Source organism: Phodopus roborovskii, unplaced genomic scaffold (genome assembly GCF_943737965.1).
Source record: "Phodopus roborovskii unplaced genomic scaffold, PHOROB, whole genome shotgun sequence".
NCBI lineage: Eukaryota > Metazoa > Chordata > Mammalia > Rodentia > Cricetidae > Phodopus > Phodopus roborovskii.
Window position 1 is genome coordinate 27,394,805 of NW_026126433.1, and position 25,851 is coordinate 27,420,655.

A 25,851-nucleotide genomic window follows, 5' to 3' on the forward strand; every position below is an offset into this window, starting at 1 on the left:
CTGATTTGAACTAGAGTTTGAAAGGGCACAGTAGAGGACATTCCAAAAATCTGCAAATGGATCCCTTGGGCTGAATACTAACTGGCACATGTGTGAAAGGAAACTGACAGTCTAGGGAAAGGCACACTAGAAAACACTGGGTAGACATTTTCCTGAAGCTGACATAGTCCTGAGAATAGTTTGTTTCTCAGCAGTGATGTTAATAAGTGAGTCTCAAGAGGATCAGATAACTTTATTAACTTGTGCCAAAACAGAGCCCAACCTAAGGAAAGTAGTGTAATAAGATCTGGCGAACAGGAATGTAAAGTTTACAATGTGTGGTTTGCAGTAGAGGTCTTTTAAGAAAGCAAGGAAAAAAAAAAAATAGAAAATAGCCAGGAGAATAGAAGAATAATAAAAGTGGATGCAGAAATGATAGTGTTTTTAATTAGTGTTTTAATTACAGTGAAGAGATGCTGTGACCACAGCAACTCCCATAAAGGAAAACATTTAATTGTGTGGGGGGGATTGGCTTCAGAGGTTTAGTCCATAATCATTTGTCAGGAAACATGGCAGCATGCAGGTAGACATAGTGCTGGAGAAGTAGCTGAAAGTTCTATATTGGGATCCAAAAGCAGCAAGAAGAGTCACGCTGGGGCCTGGCGTGAGCATCAGAAACCTCAAAGCCTACACATAGTGACATACTTCCTTCAACAGGGTCACATCTACTTCAACAAGACCACACTTTCTAATAGTGCCAGTCCCTATTGGGGCCATTTTCATTTTGACCACCACATATAGAGATGCTGAAATACCAAAGATGTTAGCATACCTACTGTAAAAAAAAAATACATATATATATATGCGCATGATATAGTATACATATATTGATATATATACACATATATAAAATATACATGTACATATATTTGGAGAAAGGGTTTCTCTGTGTAGCCTTGGGTGTCTGGAACTTGCTCTGTAGACCAGGCTGGGCTTGAACTCCGAGATGTGCCTGTCTTTGTTTCCTAAGTGCTGGGATTAAAGGCTTGTATCATCCCTGCCCAGCTTGTAAATATATTATTATGTTATTGCATGTTGTCATATGTTATATATAAATACATTTTCAGAGTAGAAGAAAATGAGCATAATATAGAGTGACATGAAAACCACATAAAGACTACATAAAGGGTGGTAAAGCATAGATCTGCAGTGAAAAATATACTGTATAGGATCAACAGCATATATTAGACATGGTGCAATGAAAGACCAGTGGACTGAAAGATGTGGCAAATGAAGTCAGTCACAATGAAGCAGGGAGCATAAAAGAGTGAGAGAAGACTGGGGAAGAAAAAAAAAATCACAGATATAGCTAAATCTCAACATTTGCTGAAAACTGCAAATCAGACTTTCCACCTTTAACCTGGTATTTGGGGCCAGAAAATGTATCATTGTAAGTCTGTTCTGTTCATCATAGGTCACTTAGTAGCAGTTCTGGTCTCTGTTAGGTGTCAGTGGCATTACTGAAAATTACCTCTGCAAGCCCACAGCTCTAGAAGCACAATGAGCCCCAGACAGAAGAAAGTAATAAAATTGTACCAAATAGACATCAATATCAAAATTTTGAAAATGAGAGAAAAAAAAAATCTCAGAAGCACCAGGAATGAAAACATGGTACAGAGAAGCAAAGGTGGGCACAATGGCCACCAGCTTCTTCCAGAAGGGAAGGATGCTGCATGGCCGGGACAGTTGATATAACTTTGAAAATTGAAAGTGAATGTTGTTGAAATTTTCATGCTCTTTGTTTGTGTGATCTAATTCCTGTCCTTTGTCTTTGAGACCTGATATTTTATCTTCTGTTAAATTTGTTCTACTTGAAAGGCCTTTTCCTGAGTTTTCTATTTGGATTATTGATGGAATTTTTCATGAAATTATTGGAGTTATTTGATGGAATTATTGATGGAAGTTTTCCAATTACATCTACATTTCAGCCTGAGTTCTCTTCAGTGTTTCTATCTCTTACTGAGTTTTATTTTTAATCCTAGTGTCTTTCATTTCCTACATTTGTCTTCAGGGCATTACTGAGGTATTTTTTTCCGTCTGTGTTCATTGAGCTATTTCTTTGTGTCTTCGCTAAACTCCTTAAGTGCTTTGATGAAGTTCATGTTCATTCTTTCAAGATCTCTACCTTAGGATTAAACACTGATTCACATCAGAGAACTTAGGACTGGTGAATTTGGTTTTTGATTGCCATACTGTTTGTGGTTTTGCAATGAGACCTGAGTTTGCAAGGTTTTTGTTGTTGGTTTTGTGTCTGGTATGAACACAACAGTCTAGGTTTCACATGGTGTCTTGTTCTAAGCCTGGATGTTGGGTAGATGCAGGCAGGCCTCCTAAGATGGCTGGGGAACTGGGCATGGGACCTGGGTTCCATCTGAGAATTGGGGCTAAGTGAGTGTTGGAAGCTTGGGGCTAAGGGGGATGACTCACCTGGTTGGGTTGTGCCTGTTATGGTGTTCTATGGAATAGGTTTTGCAGACTGAAAGTGAATGTTTATAATATGATAGTGGATTTTATAAAAAACATAGTCACTGCGTCTCTGTCATAAAGATGAAAAGTTTCCCTTTTGATCAGCAAGAAGGCAGGCTGCTTGTGTCACCACTGAACTGTAAATCCTACAGGAAAGAGTAAGTCACACCCAAATTGGAAAGGCAGAAGTAAAATTATCTGCATTCAGTGGTGACTTGATCTTATATTTGAAAATATCAAAGGTGAACCACTTTAATCCATTCCTGCACTGGACAACTTGCTGAACTTCAGCCATTCTAATCAGCGTGGCTCCAATTTCCTTGATTATTAGTCATCCTTTCGTTCATTTATTTGCCATTTGTATATTTTCCTCGGCACAGTGTTTTAGTTACCTTTCTCATTCTGCGGCAAAAATACCTGACAGAACAACCTGAGAGGAGAGAGTTATTTGGGCTCTCTGGTTTGGGAAGGTGAGGGCAGGCACAAGAGCAGCTGGGGCGTTGTAGGGCGGGGTCAAGGAGAGAGATACTGTCAGATGTGAGCCACCATGCGGATGCTGGGAACTAAACCTGTGTCCTCCGGAGATGTCTCTCCAACTCCTACTTTGCATTTTAACATCATGTATTTCCAATTTTATCCTAACAATGGGGCTGAAATTCAAAACATAAGAGGATTAACTAAGTAAGTTCTTATTTAGCACTTTTTCTTGTTTAAAAGAAAGTATTCTCAGACCGATATGGCATCTGTAATCCCAGTACTCAGGAGGCTGAGGCAGGAGGATTGCCATGAGTTTATGTTTATTAATCACCTCGAAATATTATTAGCATTGAAGAATTTGTTGAGAGTAAAATTTTAGTGTTCTTAGCAAAGTGATATTTTTATCATTTTTAAATACATATTGCTTTAGTCCGTGTCTTTTTCCATCTTCTCTTTTTCTTCCATAGGTATCAGAGAAGAAAGGAAAAGAAGCCAGTAGTGGTTTTGGTGGACCAGTCGTTAGTTCTCTCTATCATGAAGAAACAATCAGGTAATTTCTCTTCTGTCCTTTGACAATAGAAATATAAATGCATGCATATGTGTTTTATGTGCATATAAGTGTCTCTCCCTCCTCTTGCCTTTGTTCATTTGTTTATTTATTTTTTATTTTTTATTTTTTATTTTTTATTTTTTTTGAGAGACAGGGTCTCTCTATGTACCCTCGCTGTCCTGGAACTCACTATGCAGACGGCACTGGTCTCAAAGTTAGTTACAGAGATCCACATACCTGCCTCTGTTGGGATTAAAGGCATGGGCCATCACACTTGGCTCAGTCATCCTTTTACTTGGATTCTGGGAATCTAAATTGAATTTGGCAACCCTGCACAGCAAGTGTTTTTACTATTTGTAAACACAATTCATATTTTTAATGAATATATTATTTAACAGAGCTATTAGTTCTTATATTGTATAAAAATGTCTTAGCCATTTTCTTTTATCACTGATTGTAAATCAGGAAACAAATCCTGTGCTATTATAAGGAGTTATGACAATTCTAAGATTGTTACTTTGCAAATATAAAGGGGGGGTTGTTTGATGCTTTTGATCTTTTTTAACTACCCATACATTGCTTTACTTCTTCTTTAACATCAAATATTTCAAATGGAAACTTGGCTTCCCCACAATTTGCTGAAGTGAGATATCTTTCTTCCTAAAATAAAGAGATGATTGTATATTAAAAAAAATGTGTGCTTTATATTTCCCAGAAAGAGTTTTTTGACATTGTCCCATATAATCAACAGTACAGCCAGGTAGCACTGTAAGATGGAAGTTACTGATGCTTGAGTTACAACTTGACATGCTCACGGTTTGCAGCTGTCGACCAGGCTGTCAGTGAACACTAGGGATCTGTCTTGAATCCATTTGCATGGCAAGCACAGTATTTTACTTACTGTCTCAGTTAAGGTTTCTATTGCTGGGAAGAGACACCAAGACCATGGCAACTCTTATGAAGGAAAACATGTAATTGGGGCTGGCTTACAGTTTTAGTTTAGTCCTTGAGAAGCATAGCAGCATGCAAGGACAGATATGGTACTAGAAAATGAGCTGAAAGTTCTACATCTTGATCCATAGGCAACAGGAAGTGAACTGTCATGCTTGAGCAGATATTAGACCTCTAAGCCTGCCTCCACAGTGACACACTTCCTCTAACAAGTCCACACTCACTCCAACAAGACCACACCTCCTAATAGTGCCACTCCCTATGGGCCAAACATTCAAATACTTGAGCCTATGGGGGCCTCAACCATTCACACCACCACATTTGTATTAAATTTTTATTTGAGATGAGGTAGTGGGAGGCTCATGAAGAATGGAGATGCCCTTTAGAGCTGTCACTGGCCTGGAAGTGTATTTGTTTGCCTAATTCCTGTGATGGGGCCTGAGCACTCCTAGGATCTCATGACAGTTTTGAAAATATATTCATATTTTAGCTCTTCCCCTAAGTCTTACATATTTAGAAAGTGTGTGGGAGTTTTTAATTTGTATTATTTTTTGAATTGTTTTGTTTTTTGAGACAGGTTATAAATGTTCTCATCAAGCCTGGGCATCTTAGAGGCATTTTTCTAGATAATACAGTAGTGACTAATTAATTTCTTCTTTGTTTAGTGTTTACACTTTTTTATAGCATTTTTTCACATTATATGCACACTGAATTACAAGCTTTTAACAACTCCTCTCTCCCCACTTAGCTTTAATTTTTGAAGACAAGGACCACATTTTATTCATTTACTTATTCATATTATCTGAAGAGAGTCTCAGAACGTAGGAGGAGGACTAGTTAAGATTAACTGTCAACTTGGCACAGCCCAGAATCATCTCAATAGTGTCAATTGAGTAATGTCGGGCTGGGCTGTAGACCAGGCTGGCCTAGAACTCAGTGATCTGCCTTTGCCTCCCGAGTGCTGAGATTAAAAGTGTGCACCACCATGCCTGCCTATTAAGTAGAGATTTTTAATTCAGCTCATCACATTTATACAACTACTATGAGACAAAACGTAGATATTCCCTTTCAGCTTCTTCACTTTTGAGTATAGTGTTCTTAGTACTTTGGTGCTGTTTGCTTGCTTTTTGAGACAGGGTCTCTCTATTATGTAGCTCCTGCTGTCCTAACTATGTAGACCAGATGGGCCTCAAACTCCCAGAGATCCACCTGCCTCTGCCTCCCAAGTGCTGGGATTAAAGGTGTGCACCTCCATGCCCTGCTATTCTTAGTACTTTTATTTCTTGTTGTTTTATTAGGTTTTTGTTTGTTTGTTTGTTTGTTTTTAAAGACAGGGTCTCATTTGATCCAGGTCAGCCTTGAACCCGCAATGTAGCTGAGGATGACCTTGAACTCCTGACTTTCTTGCTTCCATCTCCTGAGAGCTAGGATCACAAGTGTGTGCCACACTTGCTTTTTCTTAGTACTTTAGGCATTTTCATCTACATATAATAAATATTATTGAGCAAAATATGAACTCTTGGTAGAGGTAAACCTGATTAGCTTGACTTTAGTTCACCAAATCATCTATCTGAATATTAATCAGGTGGGGCATGTGTGTGTCATAGCATACATACGGAGAGAAACATGGATGCTAAGAGTCATTGAAAGCCCATACGCTATTATAATACAAGCATAGTATTCTCTTACTCCTACAGTGGATGTGGATACAAATAATTAGTCATGCTTCCATTAGAAAACTCATTTTACTAGTGTTACAAGTCTGTTACAGTAAATTTAATCATAGTAATTTTTTCCTGTACTGAAATGTTGGATTATTGCGGAGAAGTACCAGGCATATACTTGAAATTTCTTCAGATGTATCAAAATGTATTTCAGCAATGAAAACAGGCTATTTTCTGAAGTTTATGTCATGGGTATTTGGGTGAGATATGGTGCTATTACTTTCATAGCTAATTTGTGCTTTAACTGATGTTAATTACAAATTCTTGGCAGAATTATGTCCAACTGATATGAAAGCAGAAATGCTTAGAATTCTAGAAATACCAAATAATAAACTTGGGTGAAAGGAAAAGAAAAAAAAAAACAAACAAACTTATAATCATTGTTTTCTAGAAAGGACATATAATAATGTATTTTCAGAAAATTTTGTTTTGTTTTTTTTCAAGCCAGGGTTTCTCTGTGTAGCCCTAGCTACATAGCTAGCTGTCTTGGAATTCACTTTGTAGACCATTCTGGTCTTCATCTTACAGAGATCTACCTGCTGCTGCATCCTGAATGCTGGGATTAAAGGCGTGCACCACCACATTAGGCTTTTGCAGATTATTTTTGAGTACTTGGATACTAACCTTTGTCAAGTTTCTGCTTGGGTTTGTTCTAGATGTAAACATGTACATTGAGAAATTAGGGTAAGAATTAAAAGTAGAATAAATGAAGGGGTGTAATGCCCACTACTCCATCCTGCAGTAAGGTTTGGTCTTCTATGTTATATTTTGTAGTTTGGTACCTTATAGTCTGCTAGAATTTTAATTCCACTTACTCGGGCAGCCATCTGGACCTTCTCTAAGCAAAACCAGTCTAGTATTCAGCTGAAATGATTGATGGACTCTGGAATTGATTAGTTGTTCTGTGAGACAAATGAAGTATTTTGGCAGAAAATACCAGAGGTCACTGCTGTGGTCATACTAAAATGCTTGTAGAATTTCAAAGAGATGTTTTCATTGTTGACTTACAAAGTTTCCATTTTTATGCACTAGTAACATTTTGAAAATGTTACTGTTTTGAAAAACAACTTTTCATTGGTTGCTAGTTGCTCTTCAGTACTGACTGTAGAGGGGAAGAATGTAGGAAAAACTAAGATAAAAATGAAAACAAAAAAGCATAAAGCTTTGTTTTCTTGGTCAAAATAAAAACTAGAATGAAAGCATAGAAAGCCTGGCAGTGATACAGAAACAGCTGGTTTTTGTTTTTTTTTTTTTTTTTTTTTTTTAAGCAATATGTGATTGGATAATAGACAGCAACAGGACAGTTTTATTGCTATTGGTAACATCTGATGGTATAAAATTCTACTTAGGATTTCATTCAAAGCCCCACCTTGTTATATAGTGACCTGATTTTAGCAAGTCTGTTTAAGGACTATGTTAAGCATATTTTGTTTTGAAGATGGAGTATTTGGACTGTATTGCTTTCATCAGGCCAAGTCATTATGAGATACCACTGTTCTTAGCACTGAGAGCCTCTGTTTGGCTAGTGGGTGTAATCCTTGCCTATTTCACTGTTGGCTGTGAGCAACACGGTGTTAACACTTTGGTGATCGGTGATAAATTAAATGACATATGTCTTGTTACAGTCTGGTTGTTCTTGAGGATACACAAGTGTGTACAGGCAAATGGGCAGCTCTCTCCTGAGGATCTGACTGCTCAGAATGAACTTGAGCTATGGATTTATTCAGCCTGTAAAACCTCAGCTGGCATAAATAATTGAGAAAGCAAAGGTTTGTCTGTGGTGCATACCTCAGGGACTCATGGCTCCCTTCCTGCTCTCTACCTCCCTTTCTTATGAAAATGATCCCAGTTGCACTCCCAGATAATAACACACCAAGCAATTAAAAGCCATGGGTGGCTGGAGAGAGGAGAAAAGGTTTAGTTAATGAGCTTTTCCTCTTCCAGTGCCCATGAGAGCCTCAGGAATGACAAGGCGATTAAAGCAAAGAGATAATTATAGATTATGTGAAAATGGGTCCCTGGGGACAAGCAGGTCTTGACATAAACAGTGAGTGTGGTAACAGTCTCCTGGCTCTCATATGCACCCTTCTCTAATGCGCTTCATTTAGCTCCTGTGTGCACAGGGCCATGATGCCAACCAAGCATACAGGCAAATCACCTGTTTGCAGATCAACAGCCACCATCCCCCCCCCCCCTTTTACCTCCATTTCTTCTTCCCTTTTCTTTGTCTCCTTCCTTTCCCCCACTTTGTACTCTTTCCTATCCAGTTCTTAAATCTCCTGTCTCTTCTAATCCCTCATTTTTAGGTAGTAAATGCTAACTTGTTTACAAAGTTGCCTGTGTGTATATGTACATACATATAAAAGGACATAGTATGAATATAGTATGTCCATTGCAGTATTAAGAGAACATATGTCCAGGCTGGAGAGGTAGCTTAGCAGCCAAGAACACTGTCTGATCTTTTAGAGGTTCAAGGTTTGGTTCCTAGGACCACATGATGGCTTACAATCCCAGTCCTGAGGGATCTGAGTCCTCCTTCTGACCTCTGAGCACCTTTCACATATGCCACATGAACATACATGTATGCAAACACTCATACACACAAAATAAACTCTAGAAATAAAAAATAAGAGAGGTAGCACATGTGTTATAAGTAATAGGAGCAAGGTCCTTCACCATCATCCTCTCACACTTTGGTCACTTTGCTCAAATCATGGTTCCTTATTTTAAGTTGTTTGAGGGTCTAATTAAGATTTGTTAGATGGATCAGTTAACAATGATAATGCCCAAGTATGGTAAATTACCTCACCTGAAAACATATGCTACATTATTATACTTTTTTAGACAGGGTCTGATGTAGCCCAGGATGGCCTTGAACTCTTGACCCTCCTGTCTCTGCTTCCTAGGTGGAAATATACTATCATGTCTTCTGTGTCATATTCTGGTTAATATAATGACAATTATCATCTATTAACTGCTTATACTCATAACCATATTAGTTAAATGAGCTATTTCACTTAGTTTTCATATTGGCCTTATTAAATGTAGATGTTAGTAGTATCCCTGTATTTCAGATGAGGACACAAATTCAAGGTGAGATTTCTTGTTCAAGGTCAGTGTGGTTAGTAGCTCTCTTCCAATTACTATGCCCCACTGGATCCTGAAATGTTTGAGGAGACAGTATAATTCCTAATTAATGAAACAGAATTTGACAGTTAATATCGTGTTAGTATACTACCTTCAGTTTAAGAAATGAAGTACCTTTGCCTTTCAGCATTCTTAAGAATGAGCTTCCCTGATAAAGTTTGGTGCTAGTCTCTCATTTATCACTATGCTGATGATGCTTCCTTTGGATTGTTTTATTGATTTTAGACTCAATTTAATGGTTGGGAATGTTAACTGGCCCTGTAGAGAAGTCTTTTAGCAAAGCAGGTATGTGAATTTTTCTGGTGTGGGCACTGATTTTCCAGGGATTGATCAGAATTAGACTTTTTTTTTGGAGGCATTTAAAGTATCAGCAATTTTCCTTCAAATTTGTTAAGAGTTAGGCAGATTCTAAAAGGTGGGGTGGATCTTTAGTAGTCAGTGTCTTTATAAAGTCATAATTAAATAATTCTTCCAATATAACTAATTATCTTTAATCAGTAGATAATTTCTAGATGTTTCACAAGCAAGGTTTCAAGACTTATTTCAAGAACAAGCTACAAAAGTGCAGATAGTTGTAAGTGCTTTAATCTTAGAGCAGTATTCCTTCAATGTGATTACTGTTCCAACAGCATTTGCCTCCACTGGATAGTTGCCTCTTGGTCTTATAACCAAAGTGTTTCAGAAAAGACTTGCAGGATTCTCCTGAGGCTCACAGTTGGTAAAATTAAGACACACAGCGAGTAATCTGTAAGGCTAAATTAACATCTAAGATTTTAATTATGTATTAAACAGAAGTAAGAAAAAATTTTTTTCTAGCTGTCCTGGAACTCACTTTGTAGACCAGGCTGGCCTTGACCTTACAGAGATTCACCTGCCTCTGCTGAAGCTAGAACTTTTAATGTGCTAAATTAATTCTTGAGTTAGGAGTTGACTTCACCAGACCAGCTTTACTAAAAACCATTAACAACATTCTCCTTTCAGAGAAACAGCTGTAAGTAAAATTAAAATATGCCTGAATGTCTTGTCTTTTATTGCCTTTTGGCTATGGGTTGTTAGTGAGTTTTTTGTTTGTTAGTTTTGTTTTTTAAACACAGTAAGGGTCTCCTGAAGCATCTATGAAACATTGTTCCCTTCTGTTAGTATTCACCTCACTTGTATAGAAGAACAGTATTATTTCTCTTTACTCCTGATCCCTAGGGTTGGTAATCTTTGTTCTTCCCTAACTAACTTGCTACATTAACAGCATGTGCTGGGCTTTTGTAATGCCTGTCTTGTCTGCTCCTCTACCGCTGCCTCCTAACACCCTGCCATGAACAGTTGCTTGTAGTTTGCCCAAGCAACTTCCTTTGTTCAACCAGTCTTTTTATTTCACCGAATCCTTTGTATAATGTGATGTCATTTGCAAGCTCACCTTCTAATTCTCTCTTTGACCATCCTTATTATTAATTTTATTTAAAATTCACAGATAATTATGTCTGTATGTTTATGGGTTTATTGTGTCATCTTGATTTGTATTTACATTATAGAGTCAAACAAGTTAATGTATCTGTCACCTCACATATTTATCACCTTTTGTGGTATAAACTTAAAATTCTAGTGATTTTATAATATATAACAAGAGCTTATGTTACTGTGGTCACCCTGCAGTGCAGTAGGTCACTGAAATATGTTCTTCCAGTGTACTGAAACTTTGTTGCTTTGACCAACATCTTCCTTTTCTACCCCCTCTCCCTCTTCCAGTCTGCAATAACCATTCTTCTTACTGTATTTATGTGACATTTACCTTTTAAGATTCCACCAAAAATTGAGGATCCTTCTGTGCTTGACTTCCTTCCCTAAGCATAGTGTTTTAGTTACTTCTCTGTTGCTGTGAAGAGACACCATGACCAAGGCACCTTGTAAAAGAATATGTTTAATTGGGCCTTACAGTTTCAGAGGGGGTCCATGGCCATCATGGTGGAGAGCATGGCGGTAGGCAGGCAAGCATGGCTCTAGAGCAGCAGCTGAGAGTTTACATGTTGAAACAACAACCAAAAGGCAGGGAGGGAGAAAAAGAGAGAGAGAGAAAGAGAGGAGAGAGAGGAGAAGGACCTAACTAGAATGATGTAGGCCTTTGAAATTTCTCAACAAGGCTGTTCCTCCTAACCCTTCCCAGCCAGTTCTACCAATTGGGAACCATATATCCAAATATATTAGACTATTTGTGCTATTCTCATTGAAAACCACCACATACAATTCCCTCTAGTTCCACCTGTGTTGTCACAGATACTAGAATCATTTTTTTATATTGTGTTGTGTATGTCATGTTTTCTTGCCCATCTTCCTTGATAGACACAGGTTGCTTCCATATCTAGGCCATTTAAATAATCCAGATAAGCCTAGAATGCAAATAATTCTCTCACAATACTTATTTCTTTAGCTATGTACCTAGAAGTGCATTTGCTGGAAAACCTGGTAACTCCATATTTGCTTATTGAGCTGCTACTATATTTTTTCAAAATGCTTCATTATTAACAGCATACAAGGGCTCCCTTTCCTCCATGTTCACCAGCACTTGTTACTGTATACCTTCTTGGTAATAACTTGTCTAGTAGACAAGAGATAGACTTTCATTGTGGCTTCTGATTAGCAATACCAAAGTTTTTTTTTCATAGCTACAGGCCATCCATATCTCTTCTCTCTCTCTCTCTCTCTCTCTCTCTCTCTCTCTCTCTCGCTCGCTCTCTCTCTCTCTCTCTCTCTCTCTCTCTCTCTTTTTGAGAATTGTCTGTTCAGAATCTTTACAATTTTAAGTCAGGGCATTTGTTTTCTTGCCATTGTATTTTTTGAGTTCCTTACACATTTTGGACATTCTTTATGACTCCTGGCTTGTGGCCACTCATGTATAGAATGTTGGGTCAGAGCAGTGGTGATGAAGCATCTTTTTATAGTGCTGAAGAAACATTTCCATTGTTTAGTAATTGCCAAAGATATGACTTTACTTTTTATAAATAATGCATTAAGATAAACTTCACTTCAAAAAGGTGCCTAGTGGAATTTAAATAAGACAATATAATCTATTAAAAAGTATACAACTTATCATTAAAAAATTGGAAGAAAGGTACATAAGATTCTATTTTTCCAATGTGTGAGTCTTTAGTTATCCCAAAAAAGTTAAAATAATATTCTGATGTTGATTAAAAAGTATATGAGTGAGCTCTCTATAAAGAAAATTTGTATCATTTTTCTTATTTTTCACTTCTATTTTTGTTTAAAAGTAATGTGTTTCTATGTAGTCATTATACTATCATAGTTCTCTACAACAAAAATAAGTACTTGAGTTGTTCTTCAAACTATGTTTTCTGTGACATAGGTGTTTTAAGCATTGTTTCTTATTTGAGCTACCTTTACAATATTATTTCTGTACATTTGATCAAAATAACAGATATTATACATTTTATTAATTAACTGTCCATAAGTAAAAAAAACCATTGGAAATATCTCTGAGATGAACGAGATATTTAAAATGTTTCTTGTGGTGGGATACTTGAGAAGTGCTCACCACTGAACTGTACTCAAGCCCAAGTCATGTTTTGTGTTTGAAAAAACAGCTTTCAACATCAAGTCTGTTGTCACTTTTGTTTCATGTCATTCTTCCTTCAGTAATGAGCACTGTCCTAACATCAGGTTTCACCAAAGCTGTCTGTGTTCTTAATAGCAAGGGTTGTTGTTTCTTGGGGCACAACAACCTACTGAAGTATTTTATTTAAAACTTTCTTAGTCTATCAAAGGAATTTTTTTTTTTTTTTTTTTTAAGCAAAGGAGTAAAAGGTTAGTTAAATCGAGTCATTTGCTACATATTGGTCAAATCTTTTGGTTATGTATCTTAGAACTGTGACATAATGCAAGAGGCAAAGGAGAATATTTGAAGAAAAACCAGAAAAGGTGGAATGGTAAAATACTTAGTGTAGGATGTCCCTTTGGACAGATGAGCACAGGAGAAAGGTATTTGCTTAGGAGGAGAAGCTGGGGAATGGGCTCCCTTGAATTTAAATGACCTGTACCTGAACATCCTCTGAGAGGTCTTTGCATACTCCTGGGCCTCTGCTTTGAGGAATTAATTGTGTGTGGTTGTTATCTTTGTGGATATAATCTTACTTTCTTTGGGTTTTAATTCCCCAAATATCTTCCCATTATCTATTTATTGGAATACTGTGTTGCATAATATATAATATTAAATATATAATATGTATTATATATTTATATATTAAATATAATAATAAATATTGTGAACTAAAGTGAAGCATTTACTGAAGGCTAGATTTCTGAGCTAGCACCATAAATATATTTTTAATTTTATGAGCTAGATGAAATAGGAGTTACATGGAGCCAGGCAGTGGTGATGTATGCCTTTAATTCCAGCACTCGGGAGGCAGAAGCAGACAGATCTCTCTGAGTTTGAAGCCAGCCTGGTCTACAAAGTGAATTCCAGTACAGACTCTAAAGTTTCTTAGAGAAACCCTGTTTTAAAGGAGTTACATGGACTTTATATGTCTCACTGTGAAGCATTCTTGAAAGCATCCTTTTGATAGGAAAAGTCTTCACAAGAAAAGGTATAGTTTTAGGAATTAGCATGGCTCTTTTCTCTTGTAATTAGATAAAACAGTTATGTTAGCCAGTTTTCCATTGCTGTAATAAGATACCGGAAATAAATGAAGTTAAAGGAGCCAGGATTTATTTTGGCTTACTTTCAGAGGCTTCAGTCCATGATTGCTACAGGCCTGAAGCTAAAAACCCCGATAGCAGAAATGTGTGGCGCAAGATGTTGTTTACCTCACAGAAGTCAGGAAGAGAGAGGGAGGCCAGATCCAGGCACAAACTACATCCTCCAAAGATAGTGACTCTCCCAAGTTCTGCCAAGGAGGCCCTGCCTCTTAATAGTTCATTCAGCTTGCACTCCACAATGGGTCAATCCACTGTTAAAGATTAGTCCCTTCATGATCCAAGTTCCTCTTTAGACCTCTGCCAGCCAGAAACCAAGCCTTTAACACAAGAACCTTTTGGAGATACACTGCATATTCAAACCATAATAGCAGTTGTATTTTAATACCATTCCTCTTTCCCAGTAGTGGTGTGTCCTTATTTTTTTTTTTAAGTCCAAATTTTTATTGTTTCTTTTCTTTTTTATTATTTTTTCTTATTTTACATATCGATCCCAGTTTCTTCCCCCTTGCTCCCTCTCTACCTACCTCTCATGTCCCCCACTCCCATCCCATCCCCCACACATACACACACACACACACACACACACACACACACACACACACACACACACACACACACACACTCCACAGGGCAGATGATGCCTTTCAGGATCAACAAAATCTGTCAAGTCATTTGGAGTAGGGACTAGGCCCTCCCTCCTGCCTCTAGGCTAAGGGATTATCCCTCCATGGGGAATGTGCTCCCAAAGTCCTTTCATGTACCAGGGATACATCCTGGTTCCACTGTCAGAGGTCCCTTAGACTGCCCAGGCCTTCTAACTGAGACCCATGTTAGGGGGTCTGAGTTGGTCCAATGCCGGTTTCCTAGCTATCAATCTGGGGGTCCACTAGCTCCCCCTTGTGCAGGTCAGCTGTTTCTGTGGGTTTCTGTAGCCTGGTCTTGCCCCCATTTTCTTATCACTCCTCCCTCTCTGCATCTGGATTCCAGGAGTTCGGTTCAGTGTTTAGCTGTGGGTGTCTGCTTCTGTTTCCATCAGCTACTAGATGAGGGCTCTATGATGGCAGATAAGTTAGTCATCAGTCTCATTATCAGGGAAGGGCATTTAAGGTAGCCTTTCCACTGTTGCTTAGATTATTACTTGGGATCATCCTTGTAGATCTCTCGACATTTCTCTATAGTCAAACCTATAATGGCTCCCCTCTTTTATAGTATCTTTCTCCATTCCTCCCTCCCTCCCTCCCCCCCTCTCATCTGTTCCTCCCCTGACTCAATCTTCCTAGTCCCACATGTTTTCCTCTCCTCCCTTCTCTTTCCCTTAGTTCCCTCTCCACTCACTGCTCCCCCACTCTCCATATGCTCTGGAGATCTTGTTCCTTTTCACTTCTGTGAGGGACCTTGTATGAATCTCTTAGGTTCCTCCTTGTATCCTAGTTTCTCTGGCAGTACGAATTATAGGCTGGTGATTCTTTGCTCTATGTCTAAAATCCATATATGAGTGAGTACATACCATGTTCCTCTTTTTGTGACTGGGTTACCTAATTCAGAATGGGGTTTCTTCAAGTTTCATCCATTTGCCTGCAAATTTCATGATTCCATTTTTTTTTTCTGCTGCTGAATAGTATTCCATTGTGTAAATGTGCCACATCTTCTTTACCCATTCTTCAGTTGAGGGGCATCTAGGTTGCTTCCAGGTTCTTGCTATTACAAATAATGCTGCTATGAACATAGTTGAGCACATGTCTTTGTTGCATGGATGTGGCTGGCTCATTTGGGTATATGTTTAAGAGGGGGATTGCTGGATACTGTGGTAGGCTGATTCCCATTTTCCTGAGAAACCGCCATACTGATCTCCAAAATGGCTGTACAAGTTTGCGCTCCCACCTGATGTGGAGGAGTGTTCCCCTTTCTCCACATCTTCTCCAGCATAAGTTGTCATTGGTGTTTTTAATTTTAGCCATTCTGGTAGGGGTAAAATGGTATCTCAAAGTTGTTTTGATTTGCATTTCCCTGATAGCTAAGGATGTTGATCACTTTCTTAAGTGTCTTTCGGCCATTTTGGATTCCTCTATTGAGAATTCTCTCTTCAGTTCTGTACCCCATTTTTTAATAGGATTATTTGGTGTTTTGGTGACTAGTTTCTTGAGTCTTTGTATATTTGGAGATCAGCCCTCTGTCAGATGTGGGGTTGGTGAAAGTCTTTTCCCAGTCTGTGGGCTGCCGTTTGGTCTCGTCAACTATGTCCTTTGCCTTACAGAAACTTCCCAGTTTGAGGAGGTCCTATTTATTAGTTGTCGATCTCAGTGTCTGTGTTATTAGAGTTATGTTCAGGAAGTGGTCTCTTGTACCAATTTGTTCAAGGGTACCTCCCACTTTCTCTTCTAAGAGGTTCAGTGTGGCTGGATTTATGTTGAGGTCTTTGGTCCTTTTGGACTTGAGTTTTGTTCATGGTGATAGACATGGGTCTATCTGCAGTCTTCTTTGGAGTGATCTTAGAAAAGACTTTGTCTTGTGCTTGAAAAAACTCATTCACCAACGAGGAGAAAGGGAGATAAATTTATTTTACTAAATAAAAACCTTAAGAGAAAGGGAAGTAAATTAGAAGACATACTAATATTCTTAAGGTCTACATTGTACCAAGGGCTTAGAGTCATAGTGCACGCAATCTCATTTAAGATGAGTCTGACTGTAAGAGAATAATTGTTTTGGAGGACTTCAAAGGCATTTCAGTGGGAGAAAGAAAGATAGGTTTGCATGTGACAGACATGGTAGCACATTGTCTCTAATCTAGCTGTTAGGAGGCTGAGGCAGGAGGAATGCATATTTAAAGCCAACCTGAGCACATAGTGAGATCTTGCCTCAGGAATCAAGGTCACTGGGGGGCAGGGAGAATTGTTTGATTTTGTTCACCAGTGAAGTAGTAGTTTGGTGTGAAAATTAATATATGCATATATTTAACAAACTGGAGAGTATCCTCAATTTTTTAATGTTAGGCACTCAATTCGTAGCATATTAGCAGTGCTTTTATTAAACTTTTTACCATTTAATTTAAATAGTATTTTTTACTCTAGTATTATTTAGATGCCTGTGCCTTACCTATTTATTAGTAAAAAAAAAAATTGCATATTATAAACAGATATTAGATTTTAAATGTCTGCTGGTCTTTAGATTCCACATACCAAAGCAAAATAATTGATATAGGTAATGTGTCTAAGAAACATTAAAAAATTATATTAGGCAAGATAAACAATTGAGTATCTCTTGTGCTTGTGTGCTTGTCCTTAGTGCTTAGATACAGGTGTATGTGTGTATGAGTTGTGCTTGTCCTTGGTGCAGGTGTGTGTTTGTGTATCCTGTGCGTCCTGTGCTTGTCCTTAGATACAGGTGTGTGTGTGTGTGTGTGTGTGTGTGTGTGTGTGTGTGTGTGTGTGTGTGTGTGTATCCTGTGCTTGTCCTTAGTGTGTAGATATAGATATGTGTGTGTGTCCTATGCTTGTCCTTAGTGCTTAGGTACTGTGTATGTATGTGTCCTATGTTTGTTCTTAGTGCATAGATACAGGTTTCCCATGCATGTGCATGGGAAACTTGGGTTCTGAACAGAACACTCCAGATGCTCTGCCCTCTCATCCTCTGCAGAGCTTTTGAGTATTCCCAGGTGTGGGTGTCCCTCCAGAGTGTCCTCCAGATTTCCTTTTTGTGCCCACCACCAACTGTGCATTATTTTCCAAGTAAACAGTTGTTCCAGACAGTACTTTTTGTTATGAATTAAAAGGATAATCCTTTTCTCTCCTTGTTAGGATTGTTGCCTCTTGAATTCCAAGGGTCTCTGTTGTTCCCAAATTGGAAATAGAAACGTACTTTTTAATAGAAATAGTGTTGACATTGTTAGCTAACTATACCTAAAAGTAGTAGTATTTGCAGCCCTGATTTTAAAAACTAGACTTTTCTAGGGTTTGACCTTAGTTTCTCATTTTTTTCTGCAATCTAAAAAAACACTTTCATTTCTGTCAAACAAGACATGATTTCTTCCTTAAAACCAAGCTCATTTTCTCTAGCTGAAAGCAAGCCATTCCTTCTGTTCTCTCTCCGTCTTTTGCCAAGGTCAGGTTCTAGCTCACATTAATCAAGTTTAGACATGATCATCTCAACCGTATAGTGTCTGTGTTAAATGCAGACTTTATTGTTTAGCCATGTACCTGCAATCAACTAACCTTGGCTTCTGTGTAGTTGGTGCTCAACTAAATATACTGGATGTCTCAGAAAGGCTTTGAGTGGTTAATGCCAAAGCATTATGTTTTAAGATAGTTATGATTGCAATAACTTTACTCCAAATCGGTTGTTTAGATTGTCTTCTAGGGTAGATGGACTCTGATTTTTTTTTTTTTTTTTAGTATATAGATAAGGTCTTGAAGATAATAAAATATATTAGTAGCCAGGCAGAAGAACACACCTTTAATCTCAGCACTCAGGAGGTAGAGGGAGGTAGCTCTCTGAGTTTGAGGCCAGCCTGGTCCACAGAACAAGTTCAAGGATGGCCAGGGCAAAACTAAACAAAAATTATTAAATTAATTTGGAGAATATGAAAAGCATCCCTTTATACCTGCCCATAAAGTTCAGCCCACATATTAGAGATTTTCATTTTCATATTCTATATTACCTATTGCCATTTTATGAATCACTGATCCAGAAAAAAAATGCACAAAAGTGTGTTAGAGGATAATTTTATGTAATATATTTTGGGGTTTTGTTTTTATTCGTGTATGTGTTTGCCTCTGTGTGTGTCTGTGCATCACCGCATGCATTGCCTTCAGAAGTCAGAAGAGAGTTTTGGGTTCTCTGGGGCTGGAATCAGAGACAGTTGTGAGCCACTGTGTGGGTGCTGGAAACTGAACCCAGTTCCACTGGAAGATCAGCCAGTGTTCTTAACTGCTTAAACATCAGTCCAGCCCCAGTTTTATGAGAGCTCATAGACCTCATACTGAAAGTGTCTGCTACAAATTCTGGAATGAACTGTGCCTGACTAGTGGAGGGACATGACATAATAGAAAACGTGTGTTATACAGGATCACATGGCCTGAGTGAATCTAGCCAAAAAAAAAAAAAAGTTCTTGCTTGTTTGGTTTTTGTTTGGTTTTACATTTGGTAAATGTGCTGTCACTTGCAAGGTTATTTAGCCTCTCTTTGCCTGTAAAGTGAGATTGTTATATTAAAGACTGGGAAGATGGGTCAGTGGAGAAAGTGCTTGCTTTACAAGCATGAAGGTTGGATTTCACCTTCCAAAGCCTAGGGCAGGTGTGGCTGTAATCTGAGAACTCGAAAGGCATGTTGCTGGTCTACTATGAAACGTGCAGAGCAAGTGAAGGCTTTCCTCTGAGGACCATAGTTCCTTCAGTCCTTGAGTCTTTTTCGACACTGGATACATTATGTCTACCCGAAGTCTACTTTTCCTGTCACTTTAAACCCATTAATGTCTTCAGCAGCAAATAAGTTATGCTAAAAAATATTTAACTTTTGTTTTTTTATCTAGTAAGACAAACAGCTTTTTTTGTTTGTTTTTTCACTCTAATTAGGGAAGAAGACAAAAACATATTTGATTACTGCAGGGAAAACAACATTGACCACATAACCAAAGCCATCAAATCGAAAAATGTGGAAGTGAATGTGAAAGACGAAGAGGTAGGAAAACAAGCCCCTGTTCTGATCTCTGGTGAATGGGTGTTTTGGGCTGGTGGGTTAGTTTTTCTTGTGCTTTTGTTGCACCACACCAATGTCATTTTCTAACTGTTGTGCCTCTCAGCTACCATTCCAAGTGTAGAGTGTGGCTGAGGGTTTCTCAGAGAGCATAATCCTGGTGAGGAAACTATTTCCAGTGCAGGTTTACATTGTAAAAGTTAGGAGCTGAAACTTGCCACAGCCAAGTAACTTCCATTTTCTATAATAAAAGGAGAGGAGACCATCAGCCTGGTGAGTGAAACTTATGGGTGACAGCAGTCTTACTTATCAGTGATGTCTTCTGTTACACTGTAAATACATGTATTGGCATGTGACTATCTTTGGAAATCTGTTGCAGAATTTTGATTAACCTAGTAATTTAAATGCTGGCCCATTATTTAAATGGACCTTATATTAAATTATTTTGTAGTCTATATTATTTTGCAATTTATTTTGTATATAAAGTTGCTACTTACTGAACAGTTGAATTATGGCTAACAAGAGAGTAAAATTTGCTAAAAAACTTTTAATGATTTATTGTTATTTTACAGTTCTGTAATGAACATGGAAATGGTCACAGGGGCCTTGGAGGTGCGGTGTGCTCAGCTGTATAAATTGTTTATCATGTGCAATTGTTTAAAATGTACAAGGCCCTGAACTCCATCCTTGGCACTAACAAAACAACAAAAGGGGGAATATAACACAGGATGGCTAACACGTGATCGTTGTTAGGAAAGCATTGTCTACAGATGATCTGTTGAGTATGCAAATAGTAATTTGTGTATACTTAAGAGTTCTGTGCGTGGGATAGTGTTTGATAATGTCTTACCTTCAGGAAACAGCTTCCCTGAGCTAGGCTGTCCATGCCTTCTGGAATTTAAAGTGTGAGTTATAATACTACATTTAGTTCTAGCTCACTTGAGGCAAAACTTTGCATTCTCTTAGTTGCTTCTTTTGTAACTTACATACATAATGCTAAACAATATACTTTTGTTATTTTTATTTTTGAGTTCTTTGTGCTTTACATTTATGCTTACCTGTCTTAATCATCTTCCTCTCTAGTTTCTCTGCCTCTTAACATAGTTATGACACAACTTTAAATTTCAGCTGTCTGATTGACTATTAAATTAGTGCTTATGTTATTATACTATGTAAACACATCGTTGAGCTATGGATTGTATTATGTGTACCAATCAACTTTTCCTACAGTAACAGATCCTAAAGTCCAGCTGCCTTGCTTATATCACCATCTTGTCCTGGATAATAACATTTCACATATTCTAATATCCTTTTACTTTGTTTCCTGCTTGATGTTTATCTTTGTAGTATTTCAGAAAGGCTTGGGATTAGTTGAGGCTTCTCGGTAGGTTCTACTAGCTTTCTTTGGGATCAGTTCCTCTTGATTTCTTTTTTTTTTTTTTTTTTTTTTTTTTTTGATTTTTTTTGTTTTGTTTTGTTTTGTTTTGTTTTTGTTTGTTTGTTTTTTTCCAAAGGTAAAAGATCAGTGAATTAGATACTGTTGGTGTATAGAAACTAAACTAGGCATAACCAGGCATACATACACTAAGTACATTAACATTTCCTTTTATTAGATGTGATAATATATATAATATATATATATTATCACATCAGCCTACATTCTTTTGTCCAAAACAAGTTATAAGACCAAAGCCTTTTCTAGTAGGATATTTATTCTGATTATGAACGAGCAAGGCAAGGGTTGAAAAAAGATTTAATGATTATTTAACTGTGCGTAGTAATACCTACTTACCATTGAACAACATTTGTTTTTCTTAAAAGTCAGTAATTACTTCTGTATTTGTTTTTCACTGCCTAAGTTTTCTCTGTTCCTACCATGAGTTCTCTCCTTGAGTTGCCCAAAATAATTAATAAGCTCCCTTGGTGCACTACCAGAGATTGGTCATGCCATCTGTCTTAGATCTGTACCTTCTAGGGCGCCCTTCCCTCTTCATCTCCAGTCTGTACTAGTTGATGTCTTGATCTATTGTGTGGATGTTATCCTGGGCCTTTTCTTTGTTATTGTTTTGACATTTCTCTTCTCTCTTTGCCTGGCTTTATCTGTTTTCTGGGTCCTGTGACTTTCTCTCTTATTGCTTACTTCCCTGATTTCCTGGAGCATCTCCTTCATACCTTTCTTTCTTATTACTACTTTCCCATTTTTCTGGTCCATTTCTTTTAGTAACTTCATTTAAAAAAAAAAAAAAAAAAAAGTAGAAATGGCTTGAGATCTCACTGAAAATCTGTTAAAATTCTCAGCATACTCCCTGAGTATTTAATGAACTAGTGAGTGAGTAGGTAGAGATGGTAAATGCAGTAATGGTGAAGGCTCCACTACATGGGTTCAAGCCCAAGCTAACTATGTTGAGCTTACTCTGCTTCAGTTTCCTAAGAAGTAGATGGAGGTAACAGTATGTGCCCCAGGATCTTTGAGTATTCATGAGTTAATATCCACGTATAAATCGTACCTAACGGTAAGCACTGCACGATTTTCAGCTTTGTTAGTTATCCTTAAATATGAATGAAAAGTGGGAGTAAAATGAAGAAATACATGACGAAACTAACTTTTCAAGGTCCATTTTCCATTGGAAAGCATTCATGTACCATATGACCCCTATTGATATTTTTATCTTTCAACTAACTAGAGTTTGCAGAGCATTTTTGCTTCTTACTCTACCATGTTCACAGGAATCCTTTGTAGTAGATTCAACCTAATTTCACAAGTAAGAGCTAACATTCAGAGATTTACATTGCTTTTCTAATACAGATAGCTGCCAAGTAGGAATTGGGTCCGGCTGGGCATTCTCACCTGTGCATTAGGAAGGATAAAGCTGTTTCGTGGGTCCTGCTCCTCTTAGGGTTTGCAGCAACAGCAGCCCTTCCTTCTCCCTTCCCTCCCTCTCTCCTTCCCTTCCTCACTCCCTTCTTCCCTCCTTTTCATCCCTTCTTTCCTTCTTCCTCACTTTCCTTTCTGCCTCCTTTCCTTCTTTCCTTCCCTCCCTCCCTCCCTTCCTCCCTCCCTCCTACCCTCCCTCCCTACCCTCTAAATAGTTGTAGAGGTCATAACCATATGTGACCTCTGCAAAGATTACTGAGTAGTCAGAATAAGTGCCTAGAACAGAAACAGCTTATATCTACTAGATAACATATTTCTGTTGGTGAAACAGTTTGGAAGCTGTTGCTTGACCGCTCAGTGTTTGATGCAGCATTGCTACTCAGCTCTTCCGGTTTGTTTCCCATGCAGCTGCTGCTCCCCAACCTGCCAGAACATTGTGCTTCCATGAACAGATGAAGTGCTTACACATTCATAGACTGAGACGCCAAGAATTCAGTTGGGTTCTCTTATTGCTCCAAGCAGATTTCCGCCTTGTCAGCCATGACAACGTGGGCTAAGCTTTGAATACTGATGGCAAGCTCTTTATTATCAATCAGGGATTTGTATGAATTAATTTAAGAACATGGGGAGCTGGAGCTTAAAATCAGAATCAGTTCTGACATCCTAAATGAAATAAATTATAGTGCTTCATGGCACTTAAAGCTCTAACAAGTAGAACCATGTGGAGAGTTTTGATAGACTGAGCGCGTAAACTCTCAGAATTGTGCTTCTGAGCTGAGAAGGACGGTTAGTGGAGAAAGGACAGCCTGCTTATGTTCCTAATGTTTGAACTTCTGTACAAACTGTATAGAAGATATTTATCATTTTGATTGAAAAGATTCACCTAACAGGTTCAAACAAATTTAGTCTTGCCCTTATGTGACTAAAGATTATATTTCTTATGTGTAAAATTTGCTGTGAGCTATATAACCATAATTATAGTCATAAAGTGAAAAGAATGCATAATGTGAACTATCATGCATTAAAATGACACAATAAATTGTTAAATTACTCTAAATTTATTAATCCTTTTCCTGAAGTGCAGATGTTTGGACCTGACTGCCATAATGTAAGAATAGATATATGTGAAATACCTTTTAAATAAATGGTATTTGTTTTCTTTCTTTTCTTTTACCTTTTTGTTTTGCTGTGTGGTTGAACCCGGGGCCTCTCATGTACTAGACTTTGGGCTACACCTTCAGCTCAAGGCATATATTTTTTTCCAAAGACTTTTTCTATTGCTTGAGAAGCCCATACATGTATACAATGAAATACGATCATACTTAACCACCCAAGGCATAACTTACTTACTTACTTTTTTATTATTATTATTATCATTTTGGTTTTTTTTGTTTTGTTTTGTTTTGTTTTTTGTTTTTTGAGATGGTTTCTCTATGTAACAGCCCTGACTCTTCTAGAATTCTCTTTGTAGACCAGTCTGGCCTCCAACTGTCAGAGATCCTCCTGCCTCTCTATATCCTAGGTGTTGTGTGTGATTAAAGGCATATGCCACCACTCAGCCAAAGCATCTATTTCTAACTTGAGGAAATAACATGGTCTTTCTAATTGACACAATAAGGGTATAGTATTTTACATAAGAAGAAGGGTCTTGTAGTTTTCCTTCTACTAAGGAAGTTTCTCTGTCAGGTGTTTCAGAGCGCAAGTTTATAACAACATGGGCTTTGACATTTAAATTGTAAATTTTACTGTAATTTTAATATCTGCAAATGTTTGGAACTTGAGAATATGAAAAAAACATGGAAGGAGGGGTGAGTATCATAAGACTGGTTTTCATTCCCTATGCTGGCTCAGGTTTTGTATTTGACCATACTGTCACAGCTCTTCACATATCCTTAGCATTCACAGTTATTCCAAGAAAGTGTCTTATTTTCCACAAAGATTTACTTTTACTTTTATTTGTGTGTGTGTGTGTGTGTGTGTGTGTGTGTGTGTGTGTGTGTGTGTGTGAGTGAGTACCTTATGGGTAGTGATGTCCTTGGAGACCAGGAAAGAACATCAGATCCCCTGGAGCTGGAGTTACAGGCATTTGTGAAACACCCAGTGAGGAACTAAACTTGGGTCCTCTGGAAGAGCAGCAGGTGCTCTTAACCTTTGTACCATCTCTCCAGCTTCAAAGAAGTATCTTTTTTTTTTTTTTTAATGATTTTTATTTAACATAATATCTTTATTGAGTCTTTTGTGATTTCACATCATGGACTCTAATACCACTCACCTTGCAGTCCTGCATATCTTCCCCTCACCCCTGCAGCACCCCCTCCCCAAATAAAATTCTAACCAAAACAAAACAAGCGAACAAAGAGCACCCCCCCAAAAAAAAAAAAAAAAAAAAGAAAAAGAAACTCTCTTTGATCCTCCATCTTTCCTGCCTCTCCTCTTTGTTCGTCCTGGTGGCATTGGAAGTCCCAGTGTGTCACACAATATACCTTTTTTTCCAGTCAGCTTTACTTGCAAATGTTAATCGCATGGAGGCTCTGGACTGGTTCAGAGCCTCTGGTTTCTACTACACCATCACTACTGGATCCTTATTGAAACTCCCATCAGATCCTGCAGGCATCCTTCCACAGGACCAGTCCCTTCTCACGAGCTCCAGCTGGTCCTAGATAGGGCAGATATTAGGGTAGGCCAACCCCAGGCCCAGCTGGTCAGTTTAGGCCATTGGGGCCACCCCACCTCAGGCAGCAGGTGGAGCCAGCTCCCTTATGCCATCAGGGTCAGCTTGAGGACCCAGGCTGGCCTGTGAGTGGCTTACATCCTTCTGAGCTGAATCAAGAATGTGTCTTTTAAGGGGAAGAAAGAGGGTAAATAATTTTTAAAGTATATGTATATTATAAGCAGATTATTGTGAAAACGGGCACAAATTATATAGTCCTTGTCTTTCATATTATTTCTTGGATACGTTCTATAAGTAAACACTAAGTAATATTCACTGATGACATCCAATAGTATTTTAAATCTTTACACTAATTTTAGTTTCACTAAGAATGCAAGTAGTAATGTGCTAACAAGGCAGAGGACATTTCTCAGGGCAGTCCTGCATGAATCCCATGTGCTCACAGTTCTTGATTGTGTCTTTCTCCAACCTGCTGCTTTAGTGACCTTTGAAGTCATAATGATATCATTAACCTACTTTCCATATATCTTGATTCTTTTCAATATTTTGAAGATCGCCT

The 25,851-nt window shown here is 38.0% G+C and overlaps 1 protein-coding gene across 1 annotated transcript in view; it reads left to right on the forward strand.

Annotated features, from left to right (window-relative positions):
• Positions 1-25,851, forward strand: part of Acbd6 (acyl-CoA binding domain containing 6) — a 135,978-nt gene that overhangs the window by 38,166 nt on the left and 71,961 nt on the right. Inside the window, exons 4-5 of the mRNA XM_051186008.1 lie at positions 3,450-3,532; positions 19,626-19,731. Coding sequence (XP_051041965.1) covers positions 3,450-3,532; positions 19,626-19,731 — 189 coding nt within the window. The remainder of the gene's footprint in view (positions 1-3,449; positions 3,533-19,625; positions 19,732-25,851) is intronic.